The sequence below is a fragment of the Mesocricetus auratus genome, unplaced genomic scaffold (assembly GCF_017639785.1).
Source record: "Mesocricetus auratus isolate SY011 unplaced genomic scaffold, BCM_Maur_2.0 Super-Scaffold_100691, whole genome shotgun sequence".
NCBI classification, from domain to species: domain Eukaryota; kingdom Metazoa; phylum Chordata; class Mammalia; order Rodentia; family Cricetidae; genus Mesocricetus; species Mesocricetus auratus.
In genome coordinates, this window is record NW_024429267.1 from 36,984,249 (window position 1) to 37,006,935 (window position 22,687).

General features: G+C 49.6%; 4 protein-coding genes and 1 long non-coding RNA gene across 5 annotated transcripts; 4 read left to right on the forward strand and 1 right to left on the reverse strand.

Moving 5' to 3' along the window:
• Positions 1-1,966: 1,966 nt before the first annotated feature.
• LOC121137611 (proline-rich protein 23A3-like) lies at positions 1,967-2,812 on the forward strand. The gene has a single exon (XM_040740239.1). It carries the CDS (start codon positions 1,967-1,969, stop codon positions 2,810-2,812), a length of 846 nt encoding a protein of 281 aa, XP_040596173.1.
• Positions 2,813-6,672: 3,860 nt separating this feature from the next.
• Positions 6,673-7,518, forward strand: LOC121137613 (proline-rich protein 23A3-like). The gene has a single exon (XM_040740240.1). It carries the CDS (start codon positions 6,673-6,675, stop codon positions 7,516-7,518), a length of 846 nt encoding a protein of 281 aa, XP_040596174.1.
• A 3,369-nt stretch (positions 7,519-10,887) lies between these two features.
• Positions 10,888-13,018, forward strand: LOC121137630 (proline-rich protein 23A3-like). Its single transcript, XM_040740261.1, has one exon. The coding sequence runs from the start codon at positions 11,375-11,377 to the stop codon at positions 12,218-12,220; it is 846 nt and encodes a 281-aa protein (XP_040596195.1). The 5' UTR covers positions 10,888-11,374; the 3' UTR covers positions 12,221-13,018.
• Positions 13,019-16,940: 3,922 nt separating this feature from the next.
• Positions 16,941-21,723, reverse strand: LOC121137627. Its single transcript, XR_005874916.1, has 3 exons — positions 21,635-21,723; positions 21,066-21,250; positions 16,941-17,019 (listed from the first exon to the last, which is right to left on the reverse strand). It is a non-coding gene; the product is annotated as an uncharacterized LOC121137627 (long non-coding RNA).
• Positions 20,312-22,458, forward strand: LOC121137626 (proline-rich protein 23A3-like). The gene is made up of 2 exons (XM_040740260.1): positions 20,312-21,905; positions 22,175-22,458. Exon 1 carries the CDS (start codon positions 20,797-20,799, stop codon positions 21,640-21,642), a length of 846 nt encoding a protein of 281 aa, XP_040596194.1. The 5' UTR covers positions 20,312-20,796; the 3' UTR covers positions 21,643-21,905; positions 22,175-22,458.
• Positions 22,459-22,687: the final 229 nt, after the last annotated feature.

The window sequence follows — 22,687 nt, forward strand, 5'->3', positions numbered from 1 at the left end:
AGGAACACTAACGGAGCCAGCCAGAGGAGAGGCCAGAGGTGGAGGCATGAAATCCAAGTCTCTTTAAAGAGGTAGAAGAAAGTCACATCGACCCCCACTCTTTTGGACTCTGATTAGGAGACATATAAAATCAAATGTGAAGAAGACTGTGGAGAAACTCATTCAAAGAAGATTACCCACCAGCGGGGCACTTAGAATGATCCCCAGAATGTCTCTGGGTCTTTTAACATACTTTTCCAACGGATGTCACTATATCCGTGAAGGAAAGCCATAGATAAACCACTGGAGTGTTTTTCTTGTTTCGTTGGTAGTTTGGTTGTTTGGTTGCTTGTTAGGTTTGCTGGGTTCCTTTTTTTGTTTGGTTTTGTTTTGTTTTTTTTGAGACAGGTGTTCTCTATCGTTTTAGAGGCAGTCCTCGACCTCTCTGTGTAGACCAGGCTGGCCTGGAACTCACAGAGATCTGCCTGCCTGGACCTCCCTAGTGCTGGGATTAAAGGTGTGTGCAACCAAGCTATGGATAATACCACTGAAGTGAGGAGAGGAAAAATTCCAATAGGAATGCAGATGAAAGTGTGTATTAACCTCATATCCATCAGCTCAGGACTACACATCAAGTAGAGCAGATGAGAGACAGTGGCAGCTGACACCCCCAAACACCCCAATACCGAAAAAGAAACAAATGAGCAAATAAACGAATAAATACATAAGTACATAAGCCTAAGTAGGGAATGGGTTGTGGCCCTGACCTAAAGGGCATGTCTACCTGTATGAGCATCTGCTCCAAGAGGAGATAGTAAAGGAACAGTGACAGAGAGACAGAGTCAGGGTGAGATTAGGAGAGGGAGACAGAGAGGGAGTGAGTCACGACTAGTAAAACTTGTTTCAAGTGTCAAATACACATAGACTATAAAAAAATGAGAGAAATGAAGAAAACCATCAAAGAGGCCACTGATATGGGAAGCATGAATGCACTTAAAGGCCATGTGCAAGAAAACAGGTATTGGGTTTTGAGTTTTTTATCCACCTGTGACGACTTGTGAAGATCAACTAACCCTTCTGGACAGGATTTCACGTTTGCAGGCTAGCCTTTAGTTCACTCTGTAAACCGACTGCCCCAGTAGCCACCATGTAGCATGTGGAACTGAACTCCTAATCTTCCTGTCATTTTCTGCCAAACTCTGGGCTTATGCTTGTTGAAAAGGACTCACACTAATACTTTTATGATTTTGTTTGGGGCTCCATCAATTGGCCTCAGGCATGCTAGGCAAACACTCTGCCGCTGAGGTATTTTCTCAGACCAATTAAGGACATCAATAGCATATCTATCTGAAATGAATGTTTAAGTCAGACGAGCCCTATGAAAGCCTTAGCCGCTGGCGTTCAGTACCAAGCTTGACCTCCAGTGAACAACGGAAGTTTCACTTTGTTCATTCCCATTTCCGTTTTCTGTTTCATACGAAGAAACTGTCTAGGGGAAATAGTCAACCGGGCGTGTTGGCAAAAACACAGGCTTCACTACGGACAGGAACACCCCAGGGTCGATTCTTTCCTGCACCCCACGACTAACAGCAACACACCATCAGGCATCCCCTAAACGACCAAACTCACACAAACACCCAGAGGCTGCCAGGCGGGCAGGGACACACATGCCCACCGGCACGCAGAGGTGCCTTGGCCAAGATCGAGGGTCTCGCCCTTCTTAGGCCCCACCCTGCCTGGGCGGGGCTTACTGCCAAGCAAGGCTTATAAAAGGAACTCAGGTCCTCCCGCGAACGCTCCTTCTCAGCCAGTCTCCCTGGCCGCCTCTGCTCTGTCCCAGAGAGTGCAAGAGTCTCTTACAGAGCAGCCCTTAGCCGACAGCTCGCCTTGAACCTGGCACTGCAGAGCACAAGTCAGTCCATCAGCTACGTGGGACTTTGTGGTGTACAAGCCACCAGGTGTCAAGCCCGCATCGCCACCAACCAACATGGTGGGAGCACGGCCCCGCAGCCCACAAGACTATCTGCTGCAAGAAGAACCCCAGCCGGCCAAGCGCCACTGTGTCCGTGGGCCGGACTGCCCGAGGTGGCTGGCAGAGCCAGACCTGGAAGCAGGTAACTCGACAACCGGGAAGGAGGTCACCTCCGTGGTGCTGGTGCCAGCTGGCTTCGCCTTGAAACTCCACCTGGAAGACATGGACCTGCTGCTGGAGCCCGACCCAACCTCAGTCAAGCAATTGTCGCTCCCTGGACACACCATCATCCTGATCCCAGAGGGCCTGCAGGTACTCGATGAGCCTGGACAGCCTGCAGTTGTGCCCCGAAGCCCGCAGGAGGCGCCTCTCCTGGATGTGTCCCAGGAACACCAAGTCGTCCTGCAGGAGGAATTTCTCAGTGCATCTGGATCACACATGCAAGGCTGGGGAAACGCCTCTCATCCACCTGAGGATCCGAAAGAAGACTTCAGGATGCCGTGGACGCATGCTCCTGCCGACATGGACACGGGGCCCCTGGGCCCCTACTCGCAGATGTACAGCCCCTTGTTTGAGAGCCAAGAGCCTTGGCCCTGGGATCCATCCGAAAATCCCGCTGCGGACAGATATGCTCCCTGGTCCATCTGGAGCCTCAAAGACAGCACTCTGTGGCCTCTGCCCAGCTCCCCACTGCAGACTCTCCCTCCATCTCCTCCATCTCCTCCCACAAGTCTGCGAGCCCAGGACCCTGAGAGTCATCACAAGCCTCCACGCTCTCCCTGCAAGGCCCGGAAGCGCCTCTTCGAGGAAACAAAGGACCCTTTCCCCGACATACAGCACCTTGGACACTTACTTCCCTGAACGCCTTAGGGGACTCATTTCCAGTGTGCCTCGAGACACCCAGGAGCCGATCGTTGGGACCGTGGGCACACAAGCACTTTCTCGGCGACACACTGTGGATGGGAGAAGACAGTCTTCAAGATTTTCGGGACACTAGATCAGGCCCCTAAAGCTGAAAAGCAGCCTTCGAGAACCAGAAGACCAATTCTCCAATTCAGGCCTTCATCTCCAAACCTTCCACAGCGCCCTCCTCGCCTGGCTCACTGCCTCCCTGCAAGAACAAGGTCAGTGTCTGCACCCTGGTTCTCCCAATCCAAGACAGCCCTGGGTTTCCTTCCTATGCTGCCAGGGTCCTTGCCATGTTCCCCTCACTGGATGAAGACTTGACCTTGCCTTGGCCCTGCTGGACACACACTTCTAGCTGCACTGCAGGGAACAGACACACAGCCCAATGACAGAAGATGCTTCCTAGCCCTGAGAGTAGGACTCTTCTTGGCTTCTTCTCAGCCATGCCTCAACCTGCTGCTATAGTCTATCTCTTCCTGACAACCAGGCCTGCACGGAGAAACCCTGTCTCAGAAAACGCATCAACAAACAAACAAACAAACGAACACCAAAGACAGCGCCTGAAGAAAGCACCTTAGAACACGCTTGGGGACGTAGGCCATTGCTTCCCAGCCCTTGGCAAGTACAACCTACCAGAATTCTGCCAAGTCCACCTTGCTCTCCAACAAAGAAATCTCTTTACATGTCTTGTTTTCCAAATATTCTTTTGCAAAGCAATGTTTGTAATCCCAACATTACTTACTAATTAAATAAGATGGTTCAACCTAGAAACTGATTGTGGAAAACAGTGTTTAAGAGTGTAAAGGGAAAGAGAGAGAGAGAGAGAGAGAGAGAGAGAGGGAGAGGGAGGCAGTGTGTGTGTATGTGTGTCTCTGTGTTTAAATAAGAAAGATCACAATGAAGAGCACTAACAATTTGTGGGACTGTGTATTAATGCAAATGTGTTGAATATGAGCTAAGTTGTAAAATGGAGGGTCTGAGATTCCCCAGGCCCCACCCTGAATAAGTCAGTATCAAATATATCCTAATAAATGCTCAACAGCATAAAAATGTCAATTGTGTGAAATTCCCTCTGCTTACCCATGTGGGAGAAACAAGTATTTTTCAAAAATGGACAAGAATTAAAAGAAACAACCAAAAGAATGGAAAGCAGGAGCAAGCAAACACACACACACACTCAGACACAAACACACACACACACACACACACAATCCACAGAATGCCCCTGGAGAAGATTGACTTGAGTGGGAAAAGGCAAAGTTTTCGATTAATATAAAAACACCCAGTGGTCTTTCAGCACTCAGACAATGACCCTTAGCCACCCTTAGCTACAGGACCAGAGGATGGACATGCTCTTCACTCCAGGCCTTTGCATATCTGCTCTCAATTGTTCATAAGCTAGAGAGGCATACAAACATGTATACAAAGGAGCAAATAACAAATCAATGGAAGCTTAAGCAAAAGAAGGAAAACACACCCAGGGCAAGAAGGGAGCGTGGGGTGTCTGTTCTTGGCTGCCAACTTCAGTCCTACTGGAATTAACTGCTACCTCAGAGGTCAAGCACACCTGTGTGAGACTTCTCTTGATGGAATTATTGGAAGTAGAATGCCCCACCCTCAATCCAAATTTTCAGACCTGGAAAGTTCCTGAGAAGAGCAGGGAGAGGAAGCTGTCTGAACAAATACATCCCAGGCTTTGGGAGGTGGAGACAGTCAAACCCAAGTCCCAGGTTGCCCTCACTCCATCTTGCCTTATAGGCTAGTAGGGTTGCTTCCCTAGGGCACTCTTGTTGAGAAGGGTTGTTCAAAATTCTTCTGAAGTCCTTAGAGTGCAGTGACGACTAGTTAGGAACACTAACGGAGCCAGCCAGAGGAGAGGCCAGAGGTGGAGGCATGAAATCCAAGTCTCTTTAAAGAGGTAGAAGAAAGTCACATCGACCCCCACTCTTTTGGACTCTGATTAGGAGAAATATAAAATCAAATGTGAAGAAGACTGTGGAGAAACTCATTCAAAGAAGATTACCCACCAGCGGGGCACTTAGAATGATCCCCAGAATGTCTCTGGGTCTTTTAACATACTTTTCCAACGGATGTCACTATATCCGTGAAGGAAAGCCATAGATAAACCACTGGAGTGTTTTTCTTGTTTCGTTGGTAGTTTGGTTGTTTGGTTGCTTGTTAGGTTTGCTGGGTTCCTTTTTTTTGTTTTGTTTTGTTTTGTTTTTTTTGAGACAGGTGTTCTCTATCGTTTTAGAGGCAGTCCTCGACCTCTCTGTGTAGACCAGGCTGGCCTGGAACTCACAGAGATCTGCCTGCCTGGACCTCCCTAGTGCTGGGATTAAAGGTGTGTGCAACCAAGCTATGGATAATACCACTGAAGTGAGGAGAGGAAAAATTCCAATAGGAATGCAGATGAAAGTGTGTATTAACCTCATATCCATCAGCTCAGGACTACACATCAAGTAGAGCAGATGAGAGACTGTGGCAGCTGACACCCCCAAACACCCCAATACCGAAAAAGAAACAAATGAGTAAATAAACGAATAAATACATAAGTACATAAGCCTAAGTAGGGAATGGGTTGTGGCCCTGACCTAAAGGGCATGTCTACCTGTATGAGCATCTGCTCCAAGAGGAGACAGTAAAGGAACAGTGACAGAGAGACAGAGTCAGGGTGAGATTAGGAGAGGGAGACAGAGAGGGAGTGAGTCACGACTAGTAAAACTTGTTTCAAGTGTCAAATACACATAGACTATAACAAAATGAGAGAAATGAAGGAAAACCATCAAAGAGGCCACTGATATGGGAAGCATGAATGCACTTAAAGGCCATGTGCAAGAAAACAGGTATTGGGTTTTGAGTTTTTTATCCACCTGTGACGACTTGTGAAGATCAACTAACCCTTCTGGACAGGATTTCACGTTTGCAGGCTAGCCTTTAGTTCACTCTGTAAACCGACTGCCCCAGTAGCCACCATGTAGCATGTGGAACTGAACTCCTAATCTTCCTGTCATTTTCTGCCAAACTCTGGGCTTATGCTTGTTGAAAAGGACTCACACTAATACTTTTATGATTTTGTTTGGGGCTCCATCAATTGGCCTCAGGCATGCTAGGCAAACACTCTGCCGCTGAGGTATTTTCTCAGACCAATTAAGGACATCAATAGCATATCTATCTGAAATGAATGTTTAAGTCAGACGAGCCCTATGAAAGCCTTAGCCGCTGGCGTTCAGTACCAAGCTTGACCTCCAGTGAACAACGGAAGTTTCACTTTGTTCATTCCCATTTCCGTTTTCTGTTTCATACGAAGAAACTGTCTAGGGGAAATAGTCAACCGGGCGTGTTGGCAAAAACACAGGCTTCACTACGGACAGGAACACCCCAGGGTCGATTCTTTCCTGCACCCCACGACTAACAGCAACACACCATCAGGCATCCCCTAAACGACCAAACTCACACAAACACCCAGAGGCTGCCAGGCGGGCAGGGACACACATGCCCACCGGCACGCAGAGGTGCCTTGGCCAAGATCGAGGGTCTCGCCCTTCTTAGGCCCCACCCTGCCTGGGCGGGGCTTACTGCCAAGCAAGGCTTATAAAAGGAACTCAGGTCCTCCCGCGAACGCTCCTTCTCAGCCAGTCTCCCTGGCCGCCTCTGCTCTGTCCCCGAGAGTGCAAGAGTCTCTTACAGAGCAGCCCTTAGCCGACAGCTTGCCTTGAACCTGGCACTGCAGAGCACAAGTCAGTCCATCAGCTACGTGGGACTTTGTGGTGTACCAGCCACCAGGTGTCAAGCCCGCATCGCCACCAACCAACATGGTGGGAGCACGGCCCCGCAGCCCACAAGACTATCTGCTGCAAGAAGAACCCCAGCCGGCCAAGCGCCACTGTGTCCGTGGGCCGGACTGCCCGAGGTGGCTGGCAGAGCCAGACCTGGAAGCAGGTAACTCGACAACCGGGAAGGAGGTCACCTCCGTGGTGCTGGTGCCAGCTGGCTTCGCCTTGAAACTCCACCTGGAAGACATGGACCTGCTGCTGGAGCCCGACCCAACCTCAGTCAAGCAATTGTCGCTCCCTGGACACACCATCATCCTGATCCCAGAGGGCCTGCAGGTACTCGATGAGCCTGGACAGCCTGCAGTTGTGCCCCGAAGCCCGCAGGAGGCGCCTCTCCTGGATGTGTCCCAGGAACACCAAGTCGTCCTGCAGGAGGAATTTCTCAGTGCATCTGGATCACACATGCAAGGCTGGGGAAACGCCTCTCATCCACCTGAGGATCCGAAAGAAGACTTCAGGATGCCGTGGACGCATGCTCCTGCCGACATGGATACGGGGCCCCTGGGCCCCTACTCGCAGATGTACAGCCCCTTGTTTGAGAGCCAAGAGCCTTGGCCCTGGGATCCATCCGAAAATCCCGCTGCGGACAGATATGCTCCCTGGTCCATCTGGAGCCTCAAAGACAGCACTCTGTGGCCTCTGCCCAGCTCCCCACTGCAGACTCTCCCTCCATCTCCTCCATCTCCTCCCACAAGTCTGCGAGCCCAGGACCCTGAGAGTCATCACAAGCCTCCACGCTCTCCCTGCAAGGCCCGGAAGCGCCTCTTCGAGGAAACAAAGGACCCTTTCCCCGACATACAGCACCTTGGACACTTACTTCCCTGAACGCCTTAGGGGACTCATTTCCAGTGTGCCTCGAGACACCCAGGAGCCGATCGTTGGGACCGTGGGCACACAAGCACTTTCTCGGCGACACACTGTGGATGGGAGAAGACAGTCTTCAAGATTTTCGGGACACTAGATCAAGCCCCTAAAGCTGAAAAGCAGCCTTCGAGAACCAGAAGACCAATTCTCCAATTCAGGCCTTCATCTCCAAACCTTCCACAGCGCCCTCCTCGCCTGGCTCACTGCCTCCCTGCAAGAACAAGGTCAGTGTCTGCACCCTGGTTCTCCCAATCCAAGACAGCCCTGGGTTTCCTTCCTATGCTGCCAGGGTCCTTGCCATGTTCCCCTCACTGGATGAAGACTTGACCTTGCCTTGGCCCTGCTGGACACACACTTCTAGCTGCACTGCAGGGAACAGACACACAGCCCAATGACAGAAGATGCTTCCTAGCCCTGAGAGTAGGACTCTTCTTGGCTTCTTCTCAGCCATGCCTCAACCTGCTGCTATAGTCTATCTCTTCCTGACAACCAGGCCTGCACGGAGAAACCCTGTCTCAGAAAACGCATCAACAAACAAACAAACAAACGAACACCAAAGACAGCGCCTGAAGAAAGCACCTTAGAACACGCTTGGGGACGTAGGCCATTGCTTCCCAGCCCTTGGCAAGTACAACCTACCAGAATTCTGCCAAGTCCACCTTGCTCTCCAACAAAGAAATCTCTTTACATGTCTTGTTTTCCAAATATTCTTTTGCAAAGCAATGTTTGTAATCCCAACATTACTTACTAATTAAATAAGATGGTTCAACCTAGAAACTGATTGTGGAAAACAGTGTTTAAGAGTGTAAAGGGAAAGAGAGAGAGAGAGAGAGAGAGAGAGAGAGGGAGAGGGAGGCAGTGTGTGTGTATGTGTGTCTCTGTGTTTAAATAAGAAAGATCACAATGAAGAGCACTAACAATTTGTGGGACTGTGTATTAATGCAAATGTGTTGAATATGAGCTAAGTTGTAAAATGGAGGGTCTGAGATTCCCCAGGCCCCACCCTGAATAAGTCAGTATCAAATATATCCTAATAAATGCTCAACAGCATAAAAATGTCAATTGTGTGAAATTCCCTCTGCTTACCCATGTGGGAGAAACAAGTATTTTTCAAAAATGGACAAGAATTAAAAGAAACAACCAAAAGAATGGAAAGCAGGAGCAAGCAAACACACACACACACTCAGACACAAACACACACACACACACACACAATCCACAGAATGCCCCTGGAGAAGATTGACTTGAGTGGGAAAAGGCAAAGTTTTCGATTAATATAAAAACACCCAGTGGTCTTTCAGCACTCAGACAATGACCCTTAGCCACCCTTAGCTACAGGACCAGAGGATGGACATGCTCTTCACTCCAGGCCTTTGCATATCTGCTCTCAATTGTTCATAAGCTAGAGAGGCATACAAACATGTATACAAAGGAGCAAATAACAAATCAATGGAAGCTTAAGCAAAGAAGGAAAACACACCCAGGGCAAGAAGGGAGCGTGGGGTGTCTGTTCTTGGCTGCCAACTTCAGTCCTACTGGAATTAACTGCTACCTCAGAGGTCAAGCACACCTGTGTGAGACTTCTCTTGATGGAATTATTGGAAGTAGAATGCCCCACCCTCAATCCAAATTTTCAGACCTGGAAAGTTCCTGAGAAGAGCAGGGAGAGGAAGCTGTCTGAACAAATACATCCCAGGCTTTGGGAGGTGGAGACAGTCAAACCCAAGTCCCAGGTTGCCCTCACTCCATCTTGCCTTATAGGCTAGTAGGGTTGCTTCCCTAGGGCACTCTTGTTGAGAAGGGTTGTTCAAAATTCTTCTGAAGTCCTTAGAGTGCAGTGACGACTAGTTAGGAACACTAACGGAGCCAGCCAGAGGAGAGGCCAGAGGTGGAGGCATGAAATCCAAGTCTCTTTAAAGAGGTAGAAGAAAGTCACATCAACCCCCACTCTTTTGGACTCTGATTAGGAGACATATAAAATCAAATGTGAAGAAGACTGTGGAGAAACTCATTCAAAGAAGATTACCCACCAGCGGGGCACTTAGAATGATCCCCAGAATGTCTCTGGGTCTTTTAACATACTTTTCCAACGGATGTCACTATATCCGTGAAGGAAAGCCATAGATAAACCACTGGAGTGTTTTTCTTGTTTCGTTGGTAGTTTGGTTGTTTGGTTGCTTGTTAGGTTTGTGGGTTCCTTTTTTTTGTTTTGTTTTGTTTTGTTTTTTTTGAGACAGGTGTTCTCTATCGTTTTAGAGGCAGTCCTCGACCTCTCTGTGTAGACCAGGCTGGCCTGGAACTCACAGAGATCTGCCTGCCTGGACCTCCCTAGTGCTGGGATTAAAGGTGTGTGCAACCAAGCTATGGATAATACCACTGAAGTGAGGAGAGGAAAAATTCCAATAGGAATGCAGATGAAAGTGTGTATTAACCTCATATCCATCAGCTCAGGACTACACATCAAGTAGAGCAGATGAGAGACTGTGGCAGCTGACACCCCCAAACACGCCAATACCGAAAAAGAAACAAATGAGTAAATAAACGAATAAATACATAAGTACATAAGCCTAAGTAGGGAATGGGTTGTGGCCCTGACCTAAAGGGCATGTCTACCTGTATGAGCATCTGCTCCAAGAGGAGACAGTAAAGGAACAGTGACAGAGAGACAGAGTCAGGGTGAGATTAGGAGAGGGAGACAGAGAGGGAGTGAGTCACGACTAGTAAAACTTGTTTCAAGTGTCAAATACACATAGACTATAACAAAATGAGAGAAATGAAGGAAAACCATCAAAGAGGCCACTGATATGGGAAGCATGAATGCACTTAAAGGCCATGTGCAAGAAAACAGGTATTGGGTTTTGAGTTTTTTATCCACCTGTGACGACTTGTGAAGATCAACTAACCCTTCTGGACAGGATTTCACGTTTGCAGGCTAGCCTTTAGTTCACTCTGTAAACCGACTGCCCCAGTAGCCACCATGGAGCATGTGGAACTGAACTCCTAATCTTCCTGTCATTTTCTGCCAAACTCTGGGCTTATGCTTGTTGAAAAGGACTCACACTAATACTTTTATGATTTTGTTTGGGGCTCCATCAATTGGCCTCAGGCATGCTAGGCAAACACTCTGCCGCTGAGGTGTTTTCTCAGATCAATTAAGGACATCAATAGCATATCTATCTGAAATGAATGTTTAAGTCAGACGAGCCCTATGAAAGCCTTAGCCGCTGGCGTTCAGTACCAAGCTTGACCTCCAGTGAACAACGGAAGTTTCACTTTGTTCATTCCCATTTCCGTTTTCTGTTTCATACGAAGAAACTGTCTAGGGGAAATAGTCAACCGGGCGTGTTGGCAAAAACACAGGCTTCACTACGGACAGGAACACCCCAGGGTCGATTCTTTCCTGCACCCCACGCCTAACAGCAACACACCATCAGGCATCCCCTAAACGACCAAACTCACACAAACACCCAGAGGCTGCCAGGCGGGCAGGGACACACATGCCCACCGGCACGCAGAGGTGCCTTGGCCAAGATCGAGGGTCTCGCCCTTCTTAGGCCCCACCCTGCCTGGGCGGGGCTTACTGCCAAGCAAGGCTTATAAAAGGAACTCAGGTCCTCCCGCGAACGCTCCTTCTCAGCCAGTCTCCCTGGCCGCCTCTGCTCTGTCCCAGAGAGTGCAAGAGTCTCTTACAGAGCAGCCCTTAGCCGACAGCTCGCCTTGAACCTGGCACTGCAGAGCACAAGTCAGTCCATCAGCTACGTGGGACTTTGTGGTGTACCAGCCACCAGGTGTCAAGCCCGCATCGCCACCAACCAACATGGTGGGAGCACGGCCCCGCAGCCCACAAGACTATCTGCTGCAAGAAGAACCCCAGCCGGCCAAGCGCCACTGTGTCCGTGGGCCGGACTGCCCGAGGTGGCTGGCAGAGCCAGACCTGGAAGCAGGTAACTCGACAACCGGGAAGGAGGTCACCTCCGTGGTGCTGGTGCCAGCTGGCTTCGCCTTGAAACTCCACCTGGAAGACATGGACCTGCTGCTGGAGCCCGACCCAACCTCAGTCAAGCAATTGTCGCTCCCTGGACACACCATCATCCTGATCCCAGAGGGCCTGCAGGTACTCGATGAGCCTGCACAGCCTGCAGTTGTGCCCCGAAGCCCGCAGGAGGCGCCTCTCCTGGATGTGTCCCAGGAACACCAAGTCGTCCTGCAGGAGGAATTTCTCAGTGCATCTGGATCACACATGCAAGGCTGGGGAAACGCCTCTCATCCACCTGAGGATCCGAAAGAAGACTTCAGGATGCCGTGGACGCATGCTCCTGCCGACATGGACACGGGGCCCCTGGGCCCCTACTCGCAGATGTACAGCCCCTTGTTTGAGAGCCAAGAGCCTTGGCCCTGGGATCCATCCGAAAATCCCGCTGCGGACAGATATGCTCCCTGGTCCATCTGGAGCCTCAAAGACAGCACTCTGTGGCCTCTGCCCAGCTCCCCACTGCAGACTCTCCCTCCATCTCCTCCATCTCCTCCCACAAGTCTGCGAGCCCAGGACCCTGAGAGTCATCACAAGCCTCCACGCTCTCCCTGCAAGGCCCGGAAGCGCCTCTTCGAGGAAACAAAGGACCCTTTCCCCGACATACAGCACCTTGGACACTTACTTCCCTGAACGCCTTAGGGGACTCATTTCCAGTGTGCCTCGAGACACCCAGGAGCCGATCGTTGGGACCGTGGGCACACAAGCACTTTCTCGGCGACACACTGTGGATGGGAGAAGACAGTCTTCAAGATTTTCGGGACACTAGATCAAGCCCCTAAAGCTGAAAAGCAGCCTTCGAGAACCAGAAGACCAATTCTCCAATTCAGGCCTTCATCTCCAAACCTTCCACAGCGCCCTCCTCGCCTGGCTCACTGCCTCCCTGCAAGAACAAGGTCAGTGTCTGCACCCTGGTTCTCCCAATCCAAGACAGCCCTGGGTTTCCTTCCTATGCTGCCAGGGTCCTTGCCATGTTCCCCTCACTGGATGAAGACTTGACCTTGCCTTGGCCCTGCTGGACACACACTTCTAGCTGCACTGCAGGGAACAGACACACAGCCCAATGACAGAAGATGCTTCCTAGCCCTGAGAGTAGGACTCTTCTTGGCTTCTTCTCAGCCATGCCTCAACCTGCTGCTATAGTCTATCTCTTCCTGACAACCAGGCCTGCACGGAGAAACCCTGTCTCAGAAAACGCATCAACAAACAAACAAACAAACGAACACCAAAGACAGCGCCTGAAGAAAGCACCTTAGAACACGCTTGGGGACGTAGGCCATTGCTTCCCAGCCCTTGGCAAGTACAACCTACCAGAATTCTGCCAAGTCCACCTTGCTCTCCAACAAAGAAATCTCTTTACATGTCTTGTTTTCCAAATATTCTTTTGCAAAGCAATGTTTGTAATCCCAACATTACTTACTAATTAAATAAGATGGTTCAACCTAGAAACTGATTGTGGAAAACAGTGTTTAAGAGTGTAAAGGGAAAGAGAGAGAGAGAGAGAGAGAGAGAGAGAGAGGGAGAGGGAGGCAGTGTGTGTGTATGTGTGTCTCTGTGTTTAAATAAGAAAGATCACAATGAAGAGCACTAACAATTTGTGGGACTGTGTATTAATGCAAATGTGTTGAATATGAGCTAAGTTGTAAAATGGAGGGTCTGAGATTCCCCAGGCCCCACCCTGAATAAGTCAGTATCAAATATATCCTAATAAATGCTCAACAGCATAAAAATGTCAATTGTGTGAAATTCCCTCTGCTTACCCATGTGGGAGAAACAAGTATTTTTCAAAAATGGACAAGAATTAAAAGAAACAACCAAAAGAATGGAAAGCAGGAGCAAGCAAACACACACACACACTCAGACACAAACACACACACACACACACACACAATCCACAGAATGCCCCTGGAGAAGATTGACTTGAGTGGGAAAAGGCAAAGTTTTCGATTAATATAAAAACACCCAGTGGTCTTTCAGCACTCAGACAATGACCCTTAGCCACCCTTAGCTACAGGACCAGAGGATGGACATGCTCTTCACTCCAGGCCTTTGCATATCTGCTCTCAATTGTTCATAAGCTAGAGAGGCATACAAACATGTATACAAAGGAGCAAATAACAAATCAATGGAAGCTTAAGCAAAAGAAGGAAAACACACCCAGGGCAAGAAGGGAGCGTGGGGTGTCTGTTCTTGGCTGCCAACTTCAGTCCTACTGGAATTAACTGCTACCTCAGAGGTCAAGCACACCTGTGTGAGACTTCTCTTGATGGAATTATTGGAAGTAGAATGCCCCACCCTCAATCCAAATTTTCAGACCTGGAAAGTTCCTGAGAAGAGCAGGGAGAGGAAGCTGTCTGAACAAATACATCCCAGGCTTTGGGAGGTGGAGACAGTCAAACCCAAGTCCCAGGTTGCCCTCACTCCATCTTGCCTTATAGGCTAGTAGGGTTGCTTCCCTAGGGCACTCTTGTTGAGAAGGGTTGTTCAAAATTCTTCTGAAGTCCTTAGAGTGCAGTGACGACTAGTTAGGAACACTAACGGAGCCAGCCAGAGGAGAGGCCAGAGGTGGAGGCATGAAATCCAAGTCTCTTTAAAGAGGTAGAAGAAAGTCACATCGACCCCCACTCTTTTGGACTCTGATTAGGAGACATATAAAATCAAATGTGAAGAAGACTGTGGAGAAACTCATTCAAAGAAGATTACCCACCAGCGGGGCACTTAGAATGATCCCCAGAATGTCTCTGGGTCTTTTAACATACTTTTCCAACGGATGTCACTATATCCGTGAAGGAAAGCCATAGATAAACCACTGGAGTGTTTTTCTTGTTTCGTTGGTAGTTTGGTTGTTTGGTTGCTTGTTAGGTTTGCTGGGTTCCTTTTTTTGTTTGGTTTTGTTTTGTTTTTTTTGAGACAGGTGTTCTCTATCGTTTTAGAGGCAGTCCTCGACCTCTCTGTGTAGACCAGGCTGGCCTGGAACTCACAGAGATCTGCCTGCCTGGACCTCCCTAGTGCTGGGATTAAAGGTGTGTGCAACCAAGCTATGGATAATACCACTGAAGTGAGGAGAGGAAAAATTCCAATAGGAATGCAGATGAAAGTGTGTATTAACCTCATATCCATCAGCTCAGGACTACACATCAAGTAGAGCAGATGAGAGACTGTGGCAGCTGACACCCCCAAACACCCCAATACCGAAAAAGAAACAAATGAGTAAATAAACGAATAAATACATAAGTACATAAGCCTAAGTAGGGAATGGGTTGTGGCCCTGACCTAAAGGGCATGTCTACCTGTATGAGCATCTGCTCCAAGAGGAGACAGTAAAGGAACAGTGACAGAGAGACAGAGTCAGGGTGAGATTAGGAGAGGGAGACAGAGAGGGAGTGAGTCACGACTAGTAAAACTTGTTTCAAGTGTCAAATACACATAGACTATAACAAAATGAGAGAAATGAAGGAAAACCATCAAAGAGGCCACTGATATGGGAAGCATGAATGCACTTAAAGGCCATGTGCAAGAAAACAGGTATTGGGTTTTGAGTTTTTTATCCACCTGTGACGACTTGTGAAGATCAACTAACCCTTCTGGACAGGATTTCACGTTTGCAGGCTAGCCTTTAGTTCACTCTGTAAACCGACTGCCCCAGTAGCCACCATGTAGCATGTGGAACTGAACTCCTAATCTTCCTGTCATTTTCTGCCAAACTCTGGGCTTATGCTTGTTGAAAAGGACTCACACTAATACTTTTATGATTTTGTTTGGGGCTCCATCAATTGGCCTCAGGCATGCTAGGCAAACACTCTGCCGCTGAGGTATTTTCTCAGACCAATTAAGGACATCAATAGCATATCTATCTGAAATGAATGTTTAAGTCAGACGAGGCCCTATGAAAGCCTTAGCCGCTGGCGTTCAGTACCAAGCTTGACCTCCAGTGAACAACGGAAGTTTCACTTTGTTCATTCCCATTTCCGTTTTCTGTTTCATACGAAGAAACTGTCTAGGGGAAATAGTCAACCGGGCGTGTTGGCAAAAACACAGGCTTCACTACGGACAGGAACACCCCAGGGTCGATTCTTTCCTGCACCCCACGACTAACAGCAACACACCATCAGGCATCCCCTAAACGACCAAACTCACACAAACACCCAGAGGCTGCCAGGCGGGCAGGGACACACATGCCCACCGGCACGCAGAGGTGCCTTGGCCAAGATCGAGGGTCTCGCCCTTCTTAGGCCCCACCCTGCCTGGGCGGGGCTTACTGCCAAGCAAGGCTTATAAAAGGAACTCAGGTCCTCCCGCGAACGCTCCTTCTCAGCCAGTCTCCCTGGCCGCCTCTGCTCTGTCCCAGAGAGTGCAAGAGTCTCTTACAGAGCAGCCCTTAGCCGACAGCTCGCCTTGAACCTGGCACTGCAGAGCACAAGTCAGTCCATCAGCTACGTGGGACTTTGTGGTGTACCAGCCACCAGGTGTCAAGCCCGCATCGCCACCAACCAACATGGTGGGAGCACGGCCCCGCAGCCCACAAGACTATCTGCTGCAAGAAGAACCCCAGCCGGCCAAGCGCCACTGTGTCCGTGGGCCGGACTGCCCGAGGTGGCTGGCAGAGCCAGACCTGGAAGCAGGTAACTCGACAACCGGGAAGGAGGTCACCTCCGTGGTGCTGGTGCCAGCTGGCTTCGCCTTGAAACTCCACCTGGAAGACATGGACCTGCTGCTGGAGCCCGACCCAACCTCAGTCAAGCAATTGTCGCTCCCTGGACACACCATCATCCTGATCCCAGAGGGCCTGCAGGTACTCGATGAGCCTGGACAGCCTGCAGTTGTGCCCCGAAGCCCGCAGGAGGCGCCTCTCCTGGATGTGTCCCAGGAACACCAAGTCGTCCTGCAGGAGGAATTTCTCAGTGCATCTGGATCACACATGCAAGGCTGGGGAAACGCCTCTCATCCACCTGAGGATCCGAAGAAGACTTCAGGATGCCGTGGACGCATGCTCCTGCCGACATGGATACGGGGCCCCTGGGCCCCTACTCGCAGATGTACAGCCCCTTGTTTGAGAGCCAAGAGCCTTGGCCCTGGGATCCATCCGAAAATCCCGCTGCGGACAGATATGCTCCCTGGTCCATCTGGAGCCTCAAAGACAGCACTCTGTGGCCTCTGCCCAGCTCCCCACTGCAGACTCTCCCTCCATCTCCTCCATCTCCTCCCACAAGTCTGCGAGCCCAGGACCCTGAGAGTCATCACAAGCCTCCACGCTCTCCCTGCAAGGCCCGGAAGCGCCTCTTCGAGGAAACAAAGGACCCTTTCCCCGACATACAGCACCTTGGACACTTACTTCCCTGAACGCCTTAGGGGACTCATTTCCAGTGTGCCTCGAGACACCCAGGAGCCGATCGTTGGGACCGTGGGCACACAAGCACTTTCTCGGCGACACACTGTGGATGGGAGAAGACAGTCTTCAAGATTTTCGGGACACTAGATCAAGCCCCTAAAGCTGAAAAGCAGCCTTCGAGAACCAGAAGACCAATTCTCCAATTCAGGCCTTCATCTCCAAACCTTCCACAGCGCCCTCCTCGCCTGGCTCACTGCCTCCCTGCAAGAACAAGGTCAGTGTCTGCACCCTGGTTCTCCCAATCCAAGACAGCCCTGGGTTTCCTTCCTATGCTGCCAGGGTCCTTGCCATGTTCCCCTCACTGGATGAAGACTTGACCTTGCCTTGGCCCTGCTGGACACACACTTCTAGCTGCACTGCAGGGAACAGACACACAGCCCAATGACAGAAGATGCTTCCTAGCCCTGAGAGTAGGACTCTTCTTGGCTTCTTCTCAGCCATGCCTCAACCTGCTGCTATAGTCTATCTCTTCCTGACAACCAGGCCTGCACGGAGAAACCCTGTCTCAGAAAACGCATCAACAAACAAACAAACAAACGAACACCAAAGACAGCGCCTGAAGAAAGCACCTTAGAACACGCTTGGGGACGTAGGCCATTGCTTCCCAGCCCTTGGCAAGTACAACCTACCAGAATTCTGCCAAGTCCACCTTGCTCTCCAACAAAGAAATCTCTTTACATGTCTTGTTTTCCAAATATTCTTTTGCAAAGCAATGTTTGTAATCCCAACATTACTTACTAATTAAATAAGATGGTTCAACCTAGAAACTGATTGTGGAAAACAGTGTTTAAGAGTGTAAAGGGAAAGAGAGAGAGAGAGAGAGAGAGAGAGAGAGAGAGAGGAGGCAGTGTGTGTGTATGTGTGTCTCTGTGTTTAAATAAGAAAGATCACAATGAAGAGCACTAACAATTTGTGGGACTGTGTATTAATGCAAATGTGTTGAATATGAGCTAAGTTGTAAAATGGAGGGTCTGAGATTCCCCAGGCCCCACCCTGAATAAGTCAGTATCAAATATATCCTAATAAATGCTCAACAGCATAAAAATGTCAATTGTGTGAAATTCCCTCTGCTTACCCATGTGGGAGAAACAAGTATTTTTCAAAAATGGACAAGAATTAAAAGAAACAACCAAAAGAATGGAAAGCAGGAGCAAGCAAACACACACACACACTCAGACACACACACACACACACACACACACACACACACACACACAATCCACAGAATGCCCCTGGAGAAGATTGACTTGAGTGGGAAAAGGCAAAGTTTTCGATTAATATAAAAACACCCAGTGGTCTTTCAGCACTCAGACAATGACCCTTAGCCACCCTTAGCTACAGGACCAGAGGATGGACATGCTCTTCACTCCAGGCCTTTGCATATCTGCTCTCAATTGTTCATAAGCTAGAGAGGCATACAAACATGTATACAAAGGAGCAAATAACAAATCAATGGAAGCTTAAGCAAAAGAAGGAAAACACACCCAGGGCAAGAAGGGAGCGTGGGGTGTCTGTTCTTGGCTGCCAACTTCAGTCCTACTGGAATTAACTGCTACCTCAGAGGTCAAGCACACCTGTGTGAGACTTCTCTTGATGGAATTATTGGAAGTAGAATGCCCCACCCTCAATCCAAATTTTCAGACCTGGAAAGTTCCTGAGAAGAGCAGGGAGAGGAAGCTGTCTGAACAAATACATCCCAGGCTTTGGGAGGTGGAGACAGTCAAACCCAAGTCCCAGGTTGCCCTCACTCCATCTTGCCTTATAGGCTAGTAGGGTTGCTTCCCTAGGGCACTCTTGTTGAGAAGGGTTGTTCAAAATTCTTCTGAAGTCCTTAGAGTGCAGTGACGACTAGTTAGGAACACTAACGGAGCCAGCCAGAGGAGAGGCCAGAGGTGGAGGCATGAAATCCAAGTCTCTTTAAAGAGGTAGAAGAAAGTCACATCGACCCCCACTCTTTTGGACTCTGATTAGGAGACATATAAAATCAAATGTGAAGAAGACTGTGGAGAAACTCATTCAAAGAAGATTACCCACCAGCGGGGCACTTAGAATGATCCCCAGAATGTCTCTGGGTCTTTTAACATACTTTTCCAACGGATGTCACTATATCCGTGAAGGAAAGCCATAGATAAACCACTGGAGTGTTTTTCTTGTTTCGTTGGTAGTTTGGTTGTTTGGTTGCTTGTTAGGTTTGCTGGGTTCCTTTTTTGTTTGGTTTTGTTTTGTTTTTTTTGAGACAGGTGTTCTCTATCGTTTTAGAGGCAGTCCTCGACCTCTCTGTGTAGACCAGGCTGGCCTGGAACTCACAGAGATCTGCCTGCCTGGACCTCCCTAGTGCTGGGATTAAAGGTGTGTGCAACCAAGCTATGGATAATACCACTGAAGTGAGGAGAGGAAAAATTCCAATAGGAATGCAGATGAAAGTGTGTATTAACCTCATATCCATCAGCTCAGGACTACACATCAAGTAGAGCAGATGAGAGACTGTGGCAGCTGACACCCCCAAACACCCCAATACCGAAAAAGAAACAAATGAGTAAATAAACGAATAAATACATAAGTACATAAGCCTAAGTAGGGAATGGGTTGTGGCCCTGACCTAAAGGGCATGTCTACCTGTATGAGCATCTGCTCCAAGAGGAGACAGTAAAGGAACAGTGACAGAGAGACAGAGTCAGGGTGAGATTAGGAGAGGGAGACAGAGAGGGAGTGAGTCACGACTAGTAAAACTTGTTTCAAGTGTCAAATACACATAGACTATAACAAAATGAGAGAAATGAAGGAAAACCATCAAAGAGGCCACTGATATGGGAAGCATGAATGCACTTAAAGGCCATGTGCAAGAAAACAGGTATTGGGTTTTGAGTTTTTTATCCACCTGTGACGACTTGTGAAGATCAACTAACCCTTCTGGACAGGATTTCACGTTTGCAGGCTAGCCTTTAGTTCACTCTGTAAACCGACTGCCCCAGTAGCCACCATGTAGCATGTGGAACTGAACTCCTAATCTTCCTGTCATTTTCTGCCAAACTCTGGGCTTATGCTTGTTGAAAAGGACTCACACTAATACTTTTATGATTTTGTTTGGGGCTCCATCAATTGGCCTCAGGCATGCTAGGCAAACACTCTGCCGCTGAGGTATTTTCTCAGACCAATTAAGGACATCAATAGCATATCTATCTGAAATGAATGTTTAAGTCAGACGAGCCCTATGAAAGCCTTAGCCGCTGGCGTTCAGTACCAAGCTTGACCTCCAGTGAACAACGGAAGTTTCACTTTGTTCATTCCCATTTCCGTTTTCTGTTTCATACGAAGAAACTGTCTAGGGGAAATAGTCAACCGGGCGTGTTGGCAAAAACACAGGCTTCACTACGGACAGGAACACCCCAGGGTCGATTCTTTCCTGCACCCCACGACTAACAGCAACACACCATCAGGCATCCCCTAAACGACCAAACTCACACAAACACCCAGAGGCTGCCAGGCGGGCAGGGACACACATGCCCACCGGCACGCAGAGGTGCCTTGGCCAAGATCGAGGGTCTCGCCCTTCTTAGGCCCCACCCTGCCTGGGCGGGGCTTACTGCCAAGCAAGGCTTATAAAAGGAACTCAGGTCCTCCCGCGAACGCTCCTTCTCAGCCAGTCTCCCTGGCCGCCTCTGCTCTGTCCCAGAGAGTGCAAGAGTCTCTTACAGAGCAGCCCTTAGCCGACAGCTCGCCTTGAACCTGGCACTGCAGAGCACAAGTCAGTCCATCAGCTACGTGGGACTTTGTGGTGTACCAGCCACCAGGTGTCAAGCCCGCATCGCCACCAACCAACATGGTGGGAGCACGGCCCCGCAGCCCACAAGACTATCTGCTGCAAGAAGAACCCCAGCCGGCCAAGCGCCACTGTGTCCGTGGGCCGGACTGCCCGAGGTGGCTGGCAGAGCCAGACCTGGAAGCAGGTAACTCGACAACCGGGAAGGAGGTCACCTCCGTGGTGCTGGTGCCAGCTGGCTTCGCCTTGAAACTCCACCTGGAAGACATGGACCTGCTGCTGGAGCCCGACCCAACCTCAGTCAAGCAAGTGTCGCTCCCTGGACACACCATCATCCTGATCCCAGAGGGCCTGCAGGTACTCGATGAGCCTGGACAGCCTGCAGTTGTGCCCCGAAGCCCGCAGGAGGCGCCTCTCCTGGATGTGTCCCAGGAACACCAAGTCGTCCTGCAGGAGGAATTTCTCAGTGCATCTGGATCACACATGCAAGGCTGGGGAAACGCCTCTCATCCACCTGAGGATCCGAAAGAAGACTTCAGGATGCCGTGGACGCATGCTCCTGCCGACATGGACACGGGGCCCCTGGGCCCCTACTCGCAGATGTACAGCCCCTTGTTTGAGAGCCAAGAGCCTTGGCCCTGGGATCCATCCGAAAATCCCGCTGCGGACAGATATGCTCCCTGGTCCATCTGGAGCCTCAAAGACAGCACTCTGTGGCCTCTGCCCAGCTCCCCACTGCAGACTCTCCCTCCATCTCCTCCATCTCCTCCCACAAGTCTGCGAGCCCAGGACCCTGAGAGTCATCACAAGCCTCCACGCTCTCCCTGCAAGGCCCGGAAGCGCCTCTTCGAGGAAACAAAGGACCCTTTCCCCGACATACAGCACCTTGGACACTTACTTCCCTGAACGCCTTATGGGACTCATTTCCAGTGTGCCTCGAGACACCCAGGAGCCGATCGTTGGGACCGTGGGCACACAAGCACTTTCTCGGCGACACACTGTGGATGGGAGAAGACAGTCTTCAAGATTTTCGGGACACTAGATCAAGCCCCTAAAGCTGAAAAGCAGCCTTCGAGAACCAGAAGACCAATTCTCCAATTCAGGCCTTCATCTCCAAACCTTCCACAGCGCCCTCCTCGCCTGGCTCACTGCCTCCCTGCAAGAACAAGGTCAGTGTCTGCCCCCTGGTTCTCCCAATCCAAGACAGCCCTGGGTTTCCTTCCTATGCTGCCAGTGTCCTTGCCGTGTTCCCCTCACTGGATGAAGACTTGACCTTGCCTTGGCCCTGCTGGACACACACTTCTAGCTGCACTGCAGGGAACAGACACACAGCCCAGTGACAGAAGATGCTTCCTAGCCCTGAGAGTAGGACTCTTCTTGGCTTCTTCTCAGCCATGCCTCAACCTGCTGCTATAGTCTATCTCTTCCTGACAACCAGGCCTGCACAGAGAAACCCTGTCTCAGAAAACGCATCAACAAACAAACAAACAAACGAACACCAAAGACAGCGCCTGAAGAAAGCACCTTAGAACACGCTTGGGGACGTAGGCCATTGCTTCCCAGCCCTTGGCAAGTACAACCTACCAGAATTCTGCCAAGTCCACCTTGCTCTCCAACAAAGAAATCTCTTTACATGTCTTGTTTTCCAAATATTCTTTTGCAAAGCAATGTTTGTAATCCCAACATTACTTACTAATTAAATAAGATGGTACAACCTAGAAACTGATTGTGGAAAACAGTGTTTAAGAGTGTAAAGGGAAAGAGAGAGAGAGAGAGAGAGAGAGAGAGAGAGAGAGAGAGAGGAGAGGGAGGCAGTGTGTGTGTATGTGTGTGTCTGTGTGTTTAAATGAGAAAGATCACAATGAAGAGCACTAACAATTTGTGGGACTGTGTGATAATGCAAATGTGTTGAATATGAGCTAAGTTGTAAAATGGAGGGTCTGAGATTCCC

Bases quoted from the DNA above. Each gene is read 5' to 3' on its own strand.
- LOC121137613 (XM_040740240.1), top strand. From the start codon at position 6,673: ATGGTGGGAGCACGGCCCCGCAGCCCACAAGACTATCTGCTGCAAGAA.
- LOC121137611 (XM_040740239.1), top strand. From the start codon at position 1,967: ATGGTGGGAGCACGGCCCCGCAGCCCACAAGACTATCTGCTGCAAGAA.
- LOC121137626 (XM_040740260.1), top strand. From the start codon at position 20,797: ATGGTGGGAGCACGGCCCCGCAGCCCACAAGACTATCTGCTGCAAGAA.
- LOC121137630 (XM_040740261.1), top strand. From the start codon at position 11,375: ATGGTGGGAGCACGGCCCCGCAGCCCACAAGACTATCTGCTGCAAGAA.